General features: G+C 37.1%; 1 protein-coding gene across 4 annotated transcripts in view; it reads right to left on the bottom strand.

Annotated features, from left to right (window-relative positions):
• The window catches only part of LOC137225244 (SCAN domain-containing protein 3-like), a 486,462-nt gene that overhangs the window by 160,664 nt on the left and 307,589 nt on the right, over positions 1–18,209 (bottom strand). For 3 of the 4 annotated variants that reach the window (XM_067739001.1, XM_067739002.1, XM_067739003.1), the window contains one exon: positions 16,020–16,165. The exons of the other annotated variant lie outside the window; for it this stretch is intronic. In XM_067739001.1, coding sequence (XP_067595102.1) covers positions 16,020–16,165 — 146 coding nt within the window. The remainder of the gene's footprint in view (positions 1–16,019; positions 16,166–18,209) is intronic. 4 annotated transcript variants of the gene reach the window in all.

The following is an 18,209-nucleotide window of genomic DNA, read 5'->3' as shown; positions in this document are numbered from 1 at the left end:
CCTAGAGCCCATGTTCTGCAACAAAAGGAGCCACCGCAATGAGAAGCCTGCGCACCGCAACGAAGAGTAGCCTCCGCTCACCACAACCAGAGAAAGCCCACATGCAGCAACGAAGACCCAACGCAGCCAAAAATAAATAAATAAAATAAATTTACTTTTAAAAAAGATCTTCAATAACTACTTTTGGCATACAAACTATAAAAAAAAATTGTATTAAGTGAAAAAATCATTTACTTTAGAGTGATAAAACCAGAATTTCAATCATGGTTCCACCATTTTCTCACATTTGGTGGGAGGATTCAATGATTCAATGAATATATACATTTCATATACATCATATATATATAATTAACTGTTATGTTATAGGCAATAAGCATATATTAATTATCTCCCGTTTTAAGCACAATGTTTAATATAAAGACTGCAGTACACTGGTTAAAAGCATGGAGTCTGGCGCCACGACTCTGGTGTCTGCTTGGGTTTGAATCCTGGTTCTTTTGACTTTGTGTCTCTGTTCCACAGTTTCCTCTTCTGTAAAACTGGGTTAATAATAGTATATACTGCATAGGATTGTTAAGAGGGTAAACTGAGTTCATTTATTTGTACTGAGGAGAAAGGGCCTGGGAAATCAGCCAAGGTGAAAGGAGGCCAGGAAGCTGCATGGAGTACCAGCTCTTCAGAGTAAAGCAGACATTGCCTTTAGTCCACACAATTGAGCCACAGGGGGAAGATGAGATTGGAGCCTCCAGGCTAGTCATGGACCAACTAATGCAGGGCAGAGCTTAGCCTCAGAGGAAAAGAACATGAGCAAGACACCACCAGCCAGAAGATGAGGCAGCATCTCTCAAGAGCTAACGATACCTGAGGGAGCTGCTTAGGTCTGAATGCTGCAACAGTAGGGCCAGTTGAGGCTACCAACACCCACATATGCTGGGCCCTTAGACAATAATTTAGACCTGCTGTGATGACAAACAGAAAGAGGAAATGATGTCTTTGCAGGCACTTGTACGAGGAGGTAGACATCTGTTTTTCTCTCCCTCCTGCTCCAATACAATGGGCATAAATCTCAGGAAGAAACTTAATAAAGTACTATCTCCACACTTGAAGCGCTTACAACTAGTTGGTTAGACAAACATGCAAACAAAGAAATACTGTACAATTAACATGAGGACTTCAGAACAAGGTATTGTTTGTGTTGGGTCCTGAAGGATGGGTATAAATTCTCCAAGCAGACAAGGGAGACAAAGGAATCTAGAGGTAACATTCGATGTGAATATCATGAAGAAATTCTCAGAGGCATGGAAGTGCATGATATGTTCCAAAAGAGTACTTAATTAGAATTATGGTTACCAGGGAAGGAATGGATGAGGAAGAAGTAGGGAAGAAGCTAGAAAGAAGAGCTCCAAGGTAGAAGTCTGGAAAGAGTTTCACATTAGATATTGAAGGGTCTTCCCTTTATGCTAAGATAAAGAGTAGGAGATTTATTCAGTAGGAAATTAGAAACTGGCAAGAGTTTGAACACAGGGGAGTGTGACATGGTCAGATTTACATTTTGATCTGTATCACCAATAGTAATATAGAAAGTGCACTGGAAGGGAGAGGCTGTGGCATAGAAAAGAGGTTCAGTAATGCAGACCACCAGAACTATGTCCACAGCAGTTACAGTTACCAAAAATGAGACAATAAAAAAGGATGGGGACTTTTGAGTCCCAAGTATCATAAATTCTCTCCCTTATTTTTTTAACAAGACATGAAAATCAACTGGTGGGGAATAATTGTAAGAGTAATACCTGATATAAGAAATTTTAGTAACGGAAATAAACACTATTTCAGGGTTGTAAAAGATCATGTTTTACTAGACCAGAAATCTCCGTAGGCATTAGGAAACCATCACAAACCGTTAATTTCATGGTTGTCTACTCTGTAAAAACCTATGGCTGATTTGCTTCATAAATACATACATACATACACACATAATATATATATATAATATATACATAAGATATATATATTGTGTGTGTGTGTATATATACATACACACACACACACACACACATATATACATACATAAATGGAACAGACCACACGAATACCCCCAAAACATCTGATGCTGATAAGTAAATATTGTCATTTACTAGAGGTTCAACTCCATATCAACCCCACTTTAGCTCTCTATTTGACCCTTCTTTTCCAATTGGGAGAAGGAAAGTACAGTAAATGAGCCGTAATTTTTGGCAATGCATATTTAAAATAAGGCCTGCCAAGTTAAAAACTGAAAATGCAGCAGCTGTTTGCATAGAACATAGGCCAAGAAATTCCTGCATGACTGACAATATGCTTTTGCTTCTGGCCACACAATCTCTGACCAGGTATTCATTTCAGCAGCTGTCAGCCAAACCTTGAGAGGAGAGTTTTTCTCACTATAGAGGAGAAGATCCCTAAAAGAGAAGGATTAAGTGTTGATACACAATAATGGGAGTGCTTCTAAGGAGGAAATCTGTATATTCAACAAGGAGGCAATCTACATGGGAATGGAAAAGCAACCATTCTCACAGTGTAGGCAGATTAAACACGGCACATATCCTGAATATTTGGAGAAGTGTCTTACTTCATTTGCAGAAGAGAGCTCCCAGGGCCAGTCCATGGGGCCTGGCACTAAAAGATATTGTTTCCTAAACTGTGTGGAATGTGCCTTCCGGATGCTGGCCACAACAGGCGGCCATATCTCTGTGATAGCAACAGTGGAAGGGGCAGTGGCAAACACTGAGAAAGTGTCTAAGGCAGCACCATCTCCCACATCAGCCTGCAGCTGTGATGGGACCAGGGCCAAAGGCATTTGTGGAAGCAGTCCAACAGGGGCAATGGCTATTGCCTGGCAAGGGGGCAGCCAGCAGGTGGGGGAATAATGCCTAAGGCTCAAATTGTAAAGAAATTCCACAATGATAACTCCAGTTAATAGCACCAAAGACACAGCAATAATTTAGAAAATGAAAACCTGGGGGAGTAAGGGGGCAAGTAAATAACCCTTTCACTTTCCATGTTCAACTTCATAACAGAGGGAGGAAAGTCAGACAGATGGAGATACAATTATCACACTTACTACTGATAAAGCTGACTGCAGAATGTGGCTCAAGATCTGCAGTTAAATGAGCTTGTTTACACTTCATCCTAAATTAGACACTGGCATAGCTGGACAACAGCGAGCAAGAGGCAGACTTGGTGGAGAAAATACCAGAATTTAATGCCCTGTGGGCAAACAGGCTCTAAAAAGTAAGAAGGAGTTGGACTGGGCACATTAGGAATTGAATGTTCCTAACATAAACTTTCCTAGTCTTTTATCCATGGGTAGGAGTGAACAGAGAGTGAAAAGAGGCTCTTCCCCTAATCCACCATAACTTTTCCTCTAGGTGAGTGAAGTGCTAATTTTCCATCCTTTTTGGAAGTATGAGGAGGGGGGAAATATTATTACATTAACCATAATAATAATGGCAACTATTATTTATTAAATATTTGTTGTCTTCCAGCACTGTGCTTTGTGTATTATCTAATTAAACCCTCACCACAACCTCACAGGTAGGTATTGTTTTTAAACCTCATGTTCACACATAACTACACAGAATCTGAGGATTGGTTCCCTGCCCAACGTTACATAGTTATGAAGAGCCAAAGTCTGGAGTTTGTGCTTCAACCCCTACACCCTTCTGCCTCCTGCAAGTGAGGGCTGTGAGCTCCTAAGTACTCCGAAGAAAAAAGAGAAAGTAAAGAGACTGGATAAGGAATGAGGTGAGCTCAAGTCCCATATATTACCAGAAGGACAGGGGAACTAACAAAGGCCCTCGGCTTAGCTGTAACCTACATCCTCTGCATGGTTAGTTCTACTGTTCCACTGTTAAACTTTTTTAAGCATGTTCTTTCTTCTTTTCCCCACAGCTTTAATGAGGTATAATTAATATACAAAAAAACTGCATGTATTTAATGTACATAATTTGATGAGTCTGAACATAGGCAGAACCTGTGATACCATCACAATAATTAAGGTAATAAACATATCCATCACCTCAAAAAGTTTTGTGTCCTGCTTTTGTGTATGTGTGTATGTGTGTTTGTTAAGAACACTTAATACGACATCTACACTCTTCAAAAAATTTTGTGTGCTTACCACATTTTCTTTATCAATTTGGCCATTGGGTTGTTTCCATGTCTTAGCTATTGTGAATAATGCTGCAATGAACATGGGAGTGCAGATATCTCTTCCAGATTTAATTTCCATTCTTTTGGCTATATACCCAGAAAAGGGGTTGCTGGTTCATAAGGTATTCTATTTGTGATTTTTTGAGAATCCTCCATACTATTTTCCATAGTGGCTACATCATTTTATATTCCCACCAACAGTGCACAAGGGTTCCAATTTCTCAACACTTGTTACCTTTTTTGTTGTTGTTGTAATAGGCATCTTAACAGGTGTGAGGTGACATCTCATTATGTAGATAAACTCTTCAATGCAAAAATATAGGTATGTTTTCTCACAGAAGCTAAGAATTCTTTAATCATATCATATACATGCAACACATGGTTCTATATTGTAAGCACATGTCGAGAAAAGGTTTACAGATATTGATTTTGGTTGTGGCCAACTTAAATAAGCCTACCATCACCATCCTTTTACCTATATCTACAGCCTCTAAATATTGCCGGTGAGAGACACAGCAGTCTATTTACAAAAGCAAATTCTTTTGCAAGTATAGAGCAACGTCATGCCAAACAGAAGTACTCATGGTCCAAGATACTTAAACTGCCATTAATCTATAAAAAGCAAACCAAAATAGATTTGCATTAAAGCTATTATAATTCTTAACGTTTGGTGGTAAAGAGCAAAAATAGGATAAAATACCTATTTTCACATGTGATTTGAATAGTTAAGTCAGAAACAGAAAATATTGGGATATTTTCATGTCTCTGTAAATTTGTTCTCATACTAAATGGCCTTCATATGCTTTTCAAAACAAACCCAAACTTTTTTCAACATCTGAGACATATAACAGTCTACTAAATAAACACTTAAGGAGATAGTTAGAGCACTATTTGCATTATTTTGGCAGAGTAGGAAAATACAATATAAAAATAGCATCTCGAAGGAAGATTAAATTTTTTACAAAGGTGCCAATAATTCACCAGTGGTCTTTGGTTTCCCCATTTGTCAACCTTGCTATCTCTGTTCTACCCTTTCTGCTATTCATACCCCTCTCCAGATGTGCATGGTATCACCAGACCAGATTTCTTCTATCACAAAGAGAAACTATCTACTTAATAAGTTGATATACGTCCCTACGTAAAAGTATTTTTAAAGATGAGTCTACAGCATGATTGCAGAGCTAAAACAAGGCAGTAGATTACTATATGTGGAATTCCTAACACAAATAGAGAGAGGAAAATCTTGCTGGTTCTCTTAAAATTATACCATATAGATGACACCCTATAGCCTCCCCTCCCCGCAAATCAAAGCTGATTCCAAAAATATAACTTGTGGAAAAAGGATTTAAAGTGTGTAAGTTCATGAATAAACAGAATAATAGAGTCAAGTGGCTCTGGGAAGGCCTCCCCTTCCTTCAGTGGCTTCCATACACAGCTGATTGCTAGTCAAAATTCCAAAATTAGTTTCATTTTGTTGTCTTTTTTAAATGTGCATATTCCTAAGATAGCATTTTAAATTTACTAAAGCATCCAAGCAACATTTTCTAAAACACTTCTATGTGCCGGACCATGTGCTAGGTACTAAGGACACAAAGACATTTACGAAAGGAGTTCAGTAATCAGGTAGGAACCCAGGCCATGTAAGCAATTAACTAAAAGATGGTATAATAAGGGCTGTAACAGATAAATGTATGCAGAGCTGTGGGAGCATGGAGATGAGAATGATTGAGTTACCATGAAAAAGTCTCAGAAGACTTTTTATAAAAGGTGACTTTTTAACTGGATCCAAAATGAGTGTAATTTTGATCAAAGGAAGAAGACAGCAGGCATGAAGCTGCAGAGAGTTGAAAAACTCTACAAGGAGAAGAAACAGGATGTGTGCACAAAATAATCTCTATGTACACCTTCTTTTAGGTCACAGAGAAAAAGGTAACTATGTCTAAACTCACAGAACATTTATGCATCTCCCCCTAGTTAGAGCTAAAGACATATCTGTGCATTAATAAATTTATATGCTAAAATGTGAGCTATTTTCACTGAGAAAATATGTACTAACAGAGATATAGGTAGAAGTAGAAATGATTAGATATGTCAGCAGACATCCAGCTAGAAACTTTTTAAATTGGGATTTTATCATTTTTCACCTAAATGAGTCCAGCTGTCTACTTACTTAATATTACTGAATGCTTACCAGTTGCCATGTGCTTTTCAAGGCACTGGGGATTCACTGAAGAATTAACCAAAGTAAACTGATTTCACAGAGCTTATAGTCCTAAGAAAGACGGAAAACAAACAAGAAACTAATATGTAATATAATTTGAAGTGTGACTAAATTGAAGAATCTTGCAAGCAGCTAAGGTGGAATTACTTGCAGAAACCAGTAGTCCTCTCAGGAAAAAGTAGAAGAGCCAGGTAAAAGGAAAATAAAGAAGCTTTTGATTTAAGGCATTAGAGACTGGCTGAAGCTTCTAGAATTCGAGGAGCCAAAATCACAGAGACACTGGAACCACAGAGAGGTGAGCAGACAATCTGTTGGCCATTTCTTCTCTCAGGCAATTCTTGGAGTGAGACTAAATGTCAAGAATTAAGTCAAGGGACTACACACCCCTCTGTGTGTGCAGGTGTCAACTGACGCTCATTGTGTCCACATCTGAGTGATAGGGTGTGGAAAACTAAAACTAGAAAATTGTGCTATGACACACTGCTAAAAGAAACTGTCCTTGACTCTGACCCAGGAGTCTCATGACTTCTGTTAAGGGGCAGAGAAGTCAAAAGAGCTTTGAATAATCTCATGGGACAAAAGATACAAAACCAGTGAAATGCAGGATGAATTTTTCTGTAATCTTCCACTGCTAAGGAGAGAGAAATTGTTGTTCAAGACCATCGAAAAAACAGGGGACCTAGAAAACTCCCAGGCTCTCAGTTTCTCATTTGGAACTTCTGAAGAGCTACACATAAGATATAAGAAGAACCAGAGTCTACAGAATTTCAACCATCCCTAAGTCATCTCAATCCAGTTAGGAGACAATTCTCCATGGGTCTCTTGCATTTATTCACATCTTATAAGCAGAGGAACTTACTGTCTTTGTTCCATACTATCTTTCAAGAATGTTTTTATAGTGAACAGCCATGGAGGAGAGAGACAGTGTCTTTCTCTGGAGCAAAGGGCAGGTTGTTTAAACGTTGTGGATGTATTCTAAATATGGATAGAAATCTACAGAGATCTATAGATCCATTCAGGTTATTCTTCTTGAGTGATCGTTGGCAGTTTTTATCATTCAAGAAATTTGTCCATTTTATATAAATTGTTGAACTCACGTGCACTGAATTCTTTACAGTAGTCTCTGCTTATTCTTTTAATGTCTACAAGGTTTGGGGTAACGTACCCCTTTTCATTCCAATATTTACAATTTGTGTTGTCTCTCATTTTACTTGGTTAACCTGACTAAAGGTTCATCAATTTTACTGTCATTTTCAAGAAACTGGCTTTTGCTTACTATGCTTTTCTCTCATATGTTTCTGTTTTTAATTTCATTGCCTTCTGCTCTGTTATTATTTCTTCTATGATATTTGCTTTGGGCTTAATTTTCTCTTTTTTTTTTTTTTCTAGTCTCCTGAAGTGGAATCTTAAATTGTTGATTTAAAACTTCGCTTTTCAGCAACCTAAGTGTCCATTGACAGATGAATGGATAAAGATGTGGCCGATATATACAATGGAATATTACTCAGACATAAAAAGAAACAAAATTGAGTTATTTGTAGTGAGGTGGATGGACCTAGAGTCTGTCGTACAGAGTGAAGTCAGTCAGAAAGAGAAAAACAAATACCGTATGCTAAACATATACATGGAATCTAAAAAAAAAAACAATAGTTCTGATCAACCTAGTTTCAGGGCAGTAATAAAGATGCAGACGTAGAGAATGGACTTGAGGACACAGGGAGAGGGAAGGGTAAGCTGGGATGAAGTGAGAGAGTGGCATTGACATATATACACTACCAAATGTAAAATAGATAGCTAGCGGGAAGCAGCTGCATAGCACAGGGAGATCAGCTGGGTGCTTTGTGACCACCTAGAGGGGTGGGATAGGGAGGGTGGGAGGGAGGCGCAAGAGGGAGGGAATATGGGGATATAGGTATACATATAGCTGACTCACTGTTATACAGCAGAAACTAACACAACATTGTAAAGCAATTATACTCCAATAAAGATGTTAAAAAAATTGGAGTTTTAAACTTTGGACCACATTACTTTTGAGGGACCCCTCCTGTTCCCTTTCAGTTATGGTTGTTTTGTTAAACTATTCTAAAAAAGCATGGCAAAATTTAATACATTCTTTGTTTAGGGTTTCAACATGACTCACTATTTTCTGAGCATTCCATCTTTTAAACTTTTATTATAAAATATACACAAAGAGAATAATGTGTAAGAAGACAGTTTGAATAATAAAATGAACACCTGTGTATTCACCACCTAACTTAATTATTATCAGTCCCTTGTAGCTATTTCTCTGGATTTTATTAATAATCCCTGTGCTTTTCCTCATTGTTTCATCTCATGTGTATGTATCCCTAAGAAATATAGCTCCACTTGCCTGTTTTCTAAATGTGTAAACTGGAATATTTTACGTATCTGTGGCTTTTTTTGTTTTGGCTCAATGTTAATATTTTTTGAGATTCATGCATATTGATGCATATTATCTGTGGTTTGTTCATTTTCTTTGCTGTATACTATTCCATTTTGTGACTACATCATGATGTCTGGTAGGGAAAGTTCTGTTTTGCTTTTGTTCAGGATCATCTCAGCTCTTTGCATTTCCATATAAATGTAGAATTCACTTGTCCAATTCCATGAAAATCCCCATAGGGAGTCTGGATGAAATTACATGTAATCCATAGGACCATTTTGGAGGAATTAACATCTTAATGATACTAACTCTTCCTATCCATGAACAAGTTATAGCTCACCATGTATTTAGATCTTCCTTACTGTATTTCAACAAAATTTTATAATGGTCTTCATAAATGTTGTCGACAAATAATAAACAATCTATAATAGGAAAAAAATCCTTGTAAAGCAACTATACTCCAATAAATATTAATTAATTTTAAAAATAAATTAAAAAAATAAAAGTTTGCTTTTCAAATAAAAAGCATTAAAAGCTATAAATTTAACTCTAAACTTCTTTAGCTACATCCCACAAATTTTGACACATAGAACTTTTATTTTCATTTGATTAAAAACATGCTTGAATTTCCCTTGTGACATTCTCTTTGAACCATGGGCTATTTTGAAGTGTTTATTTTCAAATGTTTGGAAATCTTTCAGATATCTTACTGTTGCTGGTTTCTAGTTTAAATCCCATTTGATCTGAGACCAAACCTTAAATGATTTTGATTCTTTATTGGTCTATCTTGAATAATATCTATCTTGGTGAAAGTTCCATATGCTCTTGAGAAAAACATATATTCTACTGCTGTGATTTGAAGTGTTTTTTATGTATCTAACAGATCCATTTGGTAAATAGTGTTGTTGAAATCCTCTGTTTCCTTACCAACTTTCTATTTGTTTAATCTAATACTTAAAGTTGAAGTCTCTAACTCTACTTGTAGATTTATTTTTCTTATCAGTTCTGTCTGTTTTATTTCATATACTTTAAGCTCTGTTGTTAGGTGCATACATATTTAAGATTACTATTCTTTTATTGAATTGTCCCTTTTATCACTATGAATACTGTCCTAGTACTATTCCTTATTCTGAAGTCCACTTTCTCTGACATTAATATAGACACTTTAGTTTTCTTTTGATTAATGGTTCCACACTATATTATTTTCATATTTTTACTTTAATCTATTTCATTATATTTAAAGTAGATCTTGTTGTCAGGACACAGTTGGGTGCTACTTTTTTATCCAATCTGAAAATCTCTAATTTTTATTTGGTATATTTTCACAGTTTAAATTTAATGTAATTATTTAAATGATTGGTTTTAAATCTACTAACATCTCCAATTTGGGGTTATTATTTAAAAGTTTTACACACCCTAATGACTGCCGTAGAGTTTACAATATTCACATTTAATTAATTGTGCACTATAAGGAACTTATAACATTGTAATTTAAATTCCTTTCCTATCCTTTGTGCTATTATTGTCATGCATTTTACTTTATATATACCATAAACATGTAATACTTTGATATAATGTTTGCTTTTCATAGCTATCTTTACAGAAATTCAAAATAAGAAAACTAAATTTTAAATTTTCCTTCATGAATGCCATTTCCAGCACTCTTTCTTTGTGTAGATCTTAGTTATTGTCTGGTATCTTAGTCCTTATTTTTGAAGAACTTCCTTTAAGGAATAAATAATAGGTATGCTTGTAAGGAATTCTCTCAGTTCTTGTTTTTTTCTGCAAGTATTTATTTCTCCTTCAATTCTATAAAATATTTTCTTTGAGTATGAAATCTGGGCTGACAGGTTTTGTTGTTGTTTTTCCAGCACTTTAAGATGTTACTCCCTTGTCTCTAGATTTCATAGTTCATGATGAGAAGTCTGTTCCAATCCTTATTTTTGTTTCTTTGTATACAATGTGCACTTTTTATCTGGCAGCCTTCAATATTTTCTCTTTATCTTCAGGTTCCAGAAGTTTGAACAGTTATGTTTCTAGGTGTGTTTGGAAGTATTTATTGTTTGGTGTTCTCTGAGCTTCACAGATCTATAGTTCTTATAATTTACTGCTTTTGAAAAATTCTTGGTCATTATCTATTCAAACATTTCTTCTGCTCAGTCTCTCTTCTCTATGATTCCAATTCCATTTATTTTATACTATTTACTATTGTCCCTTAGCTCTTAGAAGAACCGTTATGGTTTTTTGTTTCATGCTTGTCAGTTTGGAAAACTTCCCTTGACCTATCTCCAACTTTACTGTTTCTTTTTTTTTTTTTTTTTTTTTTTTTTTTACTGTATTGATTGTACTGATAAATTCATCAAAGGCATTCATCTCTTCGATAACCATGCTTTTAATTTCTTCCATTTCCATTTGGTTCTTTATCATAGTTTCCATCTCTCAGCTGAGATTCCATATCTATTCATGCATATTGTCCACTTTTTCCTCCAGAATCTTTGTCACATTATTCAGCTATTTTAAATCTAAAATATGAATCATATTTGATCTGGTTCTGTTGATTGTTTTGTCTCTTGACAGTGTATTGTTGCTTTTTTTCCCCCTTGCTTCTTTGTATGCCCTGCATTTTAGCTGAAAGCTGAATATCTTGTGTGGAAGAGTAGAGATGATTGTAAATAGTATTTATGCCTGGAAATAGGCATGCTTTTTCTCTTTGGATTATAAGAGTTTGTGTCAGTCTAGTCAGGAATTGAGCTGAGTCTTTTTTTGTTGTTGTTGTTATTTTGGCTTCTATGGTTACCCTCAGGGCACCACAAAATTCTCTGGTTTTAACTTGTACTTAGAGTGAGGAATACTTTTTCAGAAGATTTTTTCTCAAGGGCTGCTCGCCTCTCAGTTTTAGGTTTTTCCTTTGTGCCTGAGAAAAGATCTCTCTCTTCACTTTGCCCTTCTCCCAGCATTATACATATGACAACTGCTATGGGTCACTTGCCAGCCTGATAAAGAAGAATGGAAGAGGGGGAACAGGGAATCATTTTCTGTTGTTCTGGTTCAACCTCAATCTGAGGAAGGCACTGTGTGTCCAGATCTTGGATATGAGGCCTTTTTTGTGGTCATACTCCTCCCCCAAAGGTAGAGCTCTAAGTGGTCTAGGCTCAGGGTGTTTTTCTGTCCCTCCCCTAAAGGCAGATGGTGTTTTGTTATTTCCTTCACCTAATTGCAATGCATGTTCACTTCTGGCCTGAGGGTGACAATATCTGCTGTCCTTCCCACATCAGCTTAAGCTTTTACCCCATAAAGAAGGTAAGAGAGAAGGTTCTAGGTGAGGCTTTACACCTTTTCCACAAGAGCTGTTGTTCTCTCCCATACCTTCACCAAAATAGAGGCTTTCTCAGGTCTCCAACCCAGCCCCTAATCTCTCTTATAAGTACATACATAGTCTGTGGAGAAGATCGTGTACATATGGGCAATTTCTCCTTGTGACTGCAGCTCCCAAGAGATTCTATACACTCATGCCGGTCCACAGTCTGAAGTAACTCGTCAGAAATTTTAGCTGAATTCTCATGAACAGCTTGCGTGGGGTTTAGCATTTACCCCAGGAAAGAAATTGCTCATATTTTCCTTCTCCTTCCAGAAGAATGTTTTTCTTTAGATTTTGAGTTAGTTGACTGCTCTACAACCTCAGCTCTCTGATAAATTCAAGGACAACTATTAATTTGCAGATTATCTCTCTTTTTCATTGTAAGGGTAGTAATGATGCTCTTTCCAGCTTTCTACATCCTAAGTAAAAGCCAGATCATCACTTTATCTCTTTTATTTTAACCACTGAAATACACAGTTCCTTTGTATATTGAGGAAATATACTCATTCCTGCCCATTTTTATAGCACTAGCTTTTTCAAAATTTATGCATTACTACAAGAATTAGTCTAATAATGACAAAATTATGTGTGGGGAATAATCTAACACTTATTGAAATGTTGAGCCCATACCTGTGGATTTACTCTATGAAAATACTTCAGTCCGCTGGCATGTACGGCTTCTATTATGGTCATATACAAACAGATGGCACAGAAGTGTCAGTTCTCACATCATAAACTCATGGAGTGACAGACAAGTTAATGAAACACGTCCTTTTTTCTGATATTAATTGCACCACCATATGATAAAAGACTTTAAAATTAAGCTTTATAAGATTCTATTTGCCATGGCAAATTATTTACTTGGAAGAAAGTTGTCTTTCAATGAATTTCATCAAATTAACTAGAAGTAAAGAAATTAAATTAGCAAGTACTCCTAAGTTAATATCAGTTTATGTCCTAAATAGTAAATAAGTAACTCATATTTGGCCTAAGTAGTAGGTCATGGGATTTAACCTATAAAGATTAGGTGCATTTAGTCTGAATAAATAAGCTTGGAAAAAAATTCTTCTTGAAAATCTTGGAAAATAGAGGGTTTTGGGGGAAATTTGTTAAGCACAGGTCAATTTCCTACCAGATAAAAAGGCATGTTTATAATTAATCTGATGGTGATAAAAAGGCTTTTAATTAGATTTCCAATGCAAAATGGGAAAGGATAGGTTTGGAGTCAAACACAGAAGAGTTGAGCCATCTGCTGTCAACCAGCTCTTGCCAACATCTGATTTGCAAGTTAAATTATTCCAGCTGATGACATATGACATTTCTTTCTTCTTTTTAATATCTTACTCAAAATGAGTTTGCTGCTCTGCCACTTGATTAAATATTAAATGCTCTCAAATGCTGAGGTTGGACTTTCAGAAGTCATAGCCGTTGCCATAATGTTCCTCAGTAAACAAATCTAACTAAAGAAACATAGATCTGAGTTGCTGGCTCATGTATTATTGTTCTGTGACATGATTTTGAGTTAGAGAAATTTGACCTCTGAGATATTCACATTTGTAATTTACAAACTCAAAAGTTTCTTCACAGTTTTAGGGTAATGAGGCAGAGGAAACAAGAGTCACCTCTCTAGGTTTTGATCCATATTTGAGCAAAAAGGGAAAATGGTTTAAAGAAGTCAAATCCTATCTGAACTCATTGCTTCATCTCTAGCATGATGAGTTTATCACCCGGCAAAAGAGTTGAGACTTATACTGCAGAAGCTCTCAAAAATTTAAACCATAAAAACACTGCAAAACAATGTGTTCTTATTCCCTATGGCCTAAAGCTGAAAAATTCTGTTTCCCTCAAGGTTTTAGGCTTATTAATAGCTACAGTTTTGCCTTCAGAATTATTGATCCAAACTGCCTTGAATTAAGGCCACAGCTTTTTCCAAACTTTTCAATCACTTAGCCTCCACAGAAATCTCCATAAACAATTTTATCATAACCTAACTAAATCAACTTATGTATGCCAATAACTAGAATGCAAAGTGTGTGTGTGTGTGTATTTGACAAGATACCGATTTATATATCATAAAGATAAAACCATGGAGAGAAATTGGTTTTGTGGTAAAGAAGGTGAATATTCATTTCCTGAAGGAAAGCCCAAACCATTGGCATATGAATTCCTGACAGAAAATGAGCACCCTCAGCCAGTCAGGACACAGATTTCTCTACCGGTGAACCACGTGTTCACCTGTAAGGCAAGGACTTGAGGCAATTATATTGGAAGTGATGGCGCCTATGGATCACAGTTTTCGTCCCAGTTGCTTGTGCCCCCTATGCACTCATAAATTTTTAATCATGACTATCTAACTTACAGCTACCAATGGCAGTTTTCTTTAGAAAAGACACAGTCTCCTGGCACACTTGCAACATTTCTTTTCAGATTCTGTGCGTTCTATCATTACAAAATCAAATTTTAACACCTTTTTCTTAATATATTCATCTGATATAAAGCAAAGACTTTATAGCTTCCCTAAAACGAGGCAACATATCTTAAAATTTCCATTACTGTTTGATCACAAGAGGATGTAAAAGTTATGTAATCAGCAAATCAGTAACAACTTAGGTGGATGAATAAACACAAGCAAAATAAAACGCTAGTGGAACATGAATGGTCATTGTGGGTTTTCCTGAGGAGCCAAAGATGGTGCTTAGCAATTGGGATTTTAGAGAAAATGAATGGCAAGACCACTAACAAATGTGAACATAAGCTGGTTTAGAGTGCCTTGGTCCCGGAGGCCCCTGCCCGTGTTGAGACTCAACACTTCCATTGCTGGATTGTGGCAAGAGGCAGAAGTGCCTTAAGCAATAAGGGGTAGGAGGAAACTTGAGAGACTCAGGAAAGTTGCTATATATAACAGGTCCATCCAAAATCATTTTATATTTTAATAGAAGATATGGCTATATGTTGTACAATGCTGAATGTTAGTCCTGGTCTATAGATTTGCTTCCAACATTCTCAACAGTGGATTTTTCTAACTCTTATGGTTTCAGAAAATGAACCCTCAGAGTTCTAAAGGATATGCTAAATCCTGAAGTTAACTCTAGCATGTCTCTTCATACCACCAACTTCGATAAAGCACAGAAAAACTGTGTACTTATTCAAGGAGGAATGAATGTAGGCTGTGTTTGTGTACGTGCATACACTGGTACTGGCAGGTAAAATTTGAGCACCTAATAGTTCCAAGTGCTTAAATACGTAATTCAAATACTTCAGCATTACCAGCCCTTGAACACAGCTATTGTCACATTAATAGTAAAGCCTTATTTCCTGTATTTAACTCCCACCTTTACTCACAGGTATTCCGGATGCCTATCAGATACCCTCTACTGTTCTGAGCATTCCTGAAGAGTGTCTGTCATGTGCTCATGAAGCAGGGGCCACATAACACCTGTCACGCTCTTACTGTCTTTTACTCTCCTACCTTTTTATTGCTCTCTGTACATAAGATTCCTTGAATGCGTATTGGATGCTGCTGTCGTTGTTTTGACGACACTGCTTTATAAATTGTACGGTTTCTGCTGCTGCCTGACCAGGACTTTAGGTGCCAAACCCTCTCTGTGATGAAGAAGAAATGCTCCATTCCTCAACAACGTGCAGCACTCTGTCACCAAGGCCACAAGGTACCACTACTTTTGCCCTGTCTCAAAAAGTTGGTCTACTTTTGCTTTAACCACTACTTGATAACTATTTCTCTCAAACTCGAAGCAATTCTGGAAGACAGTGAACTGAATGGCCCACAACGGGATGTGACTCAGGGTGGACCATGAGTGTCCACCCTCCTGCACATCATGACTTACCTCAACAAGGCCAATTCGAATCCTTCTCAGGGATGGATAAGGCTGCTGAAGAAGAGATGGTTTTCTCTCCTTCTGTGAGATCGTATTATTTGAGGACCAACTAATTCTGCAGTTTCCAGGAGCCACTGACACCACATGGAGACAGCCTGAGAATAAAGCCAAGAAGAGGCAAGCAGAGCATGATTTAGAGTTGTGCCCTATACCAGGGCAGCCACCGGCCACATGTGGCTTTACACTTGAAGTCATTAAAATTAAGTTAACACATTCATTTCCTCAGTTGCTATTAGCCACACTTCAAGTGCTTAATAGTCACAAAGGTTATCATATTGGACAGTTTAGATATAAAACATTTCTGTAAACACAGAGCATTTTACTGAACAGCATAATCTAGAGGAAGAAATAGAGCCCTAATTTCATCCTTTAAATATCTGCATCCCACCTCGCCCTAAGCTGGATCCACCTTAAATTCCATTTTGGTTTAAGCTAAAATAATGAAAGCTGTTTAAGTTATATTTCTGGCCTTTGAAAAATGTATGAGAAGAAACTAACCCTCAAGCCTATTCCCCAGAGACAGTCAGGAAACACACAACAGCCTTCTCACATTTTCCCAATTTCTTCCCATGACCTTTCCTGACAAGACTGAACTTCACTCTCTCCTTCGGAAAACACACACACACACACACACACACACACACACACACACACACACACCCCATTAAAAGAGACCTGGGGGCAGAGGTTTGGTAGGTGTTACCACAAAGCCAGCTTTTACTTCCAAAGAGAAACAAAGCCAGGCATTAGTTAGAGTGATAACAGATTTTATTCAGTAAATACTGACAGTAGGGGAAAGAGCTGAGCTCCATTCTGATTTGCACAGTGGTGACTGGGATTTTAAAGGCAGAATGACGGTGTAGAAAAGGGAAGCGAGCAGGGACTCAAAATTACCAAGGGCTGATCGGTGTAAACATGATTAGGCCAGCCAGCTGACTCTGCTACCTGGCAATTCTTAAAGTTAGGATCCTATCTTCCCAGAGTGTAGGAGATAGAGCCCCTGGCCTTCCTGATTATTACATTTCAAAGGAATGTTTTTCAGGTCCTTGAGAAAGACACTTCTGAGTTATGGAAGATACATCTACATCTTAAAGGTTCAGAGGAAGGATTCACAATTGCAAGACTTTCTTAGTAGATGCTCTAAGAAGAGACCTGGTGTTGGCTAGAACAAACAGTAAATTCTTCTGACATCCCTGAGCTTTTCAAAACAAGAACTCCAAAGGGGGCTCGTTGTCCCAGGGACACGAGGTCTTAGGCTGCTAGAAGCCATGTTAAAGTTTGGCCAAGTCTCTGAGGGCCGGGGTTTGAATGGTGTTTTCGAGCCGAGAGTTCTTTGCAATTCTCACTACCTAGATTTTTCCAGAATGCACAGCCAAACATAAATTATGTAATTTAATCCATAAAATAATCATCTGATGTAAATATCATTATCCCCATTTTACAGATAAGGGAATCAAAGTTCTGAGGACTTAAATCACTTGTCCCGGTCACATACTAAAACGTTAAAAAGCATACTGAAACCCAGATTTCTCTGACTAAAGACTGTTTTTCTTCACATCATCCATAACTCTGTCTCCCTACTGGTCTCCCTAATTTTTCATACATGTTTCAGTAACAGTTTTTACAGAAATGCCCTTGCCTTTAAATGACAAAGCCCATAAGATATCAATAGGGAAAAATATATCACAAAATGCCAGGAACTTGTGATTAACAGGAAGCAGGTGTACAAACAGAAAGTGTACAACTCACATCCATTGTCATCTCGGCAAATGGCATGGTCCCAAAGTTGCTGAAGGGGGAAATTTGATTATCTTTTCTTCCCCTGAAGGCTGATAAATCGAATTCAGCCTGCTATTGTTCCAGATACAACCTGAATCTTCCATAGGATTTTAATCAGCAGCAGAATTATGTAGCATATGGGAGCTATTTGGCTGAAAGGAGACTCCAACTGTTACTGGTACATCCTCCCAACATGAAAGGAAAATAATAATATGGAATAATCGGACTCTCTTATCTATGCAACAGCTTCCCTCTGAGAAACTCCATGGTTTACTGTACTCCATCTTCCCAACATGCTGTTTGGTGGGTCAGAGAACTACTTGACTATAATCCTGGATGCTTACTGGCTGATTCCACCAA

The sequence above is a fragment of the Pseudorca crassidens genome, chromosome 5, assembly GCF_039906515.1.
Source record: "Pseudorca crassidens isolate mPseCra1 chromosome 5, mPseCra1.hap1, whole genome shotgun sequence".
Classification (NCBI taxonomy): Eukaryota; Metazoa; Chordata; class Mammalia; order Artiodactyla; family Delphinidae; genus Pseudorca; species Pseudorca crassidens.
This window is presented reverse-complemented; position numbering and strand designations above follow the sequence as displayed.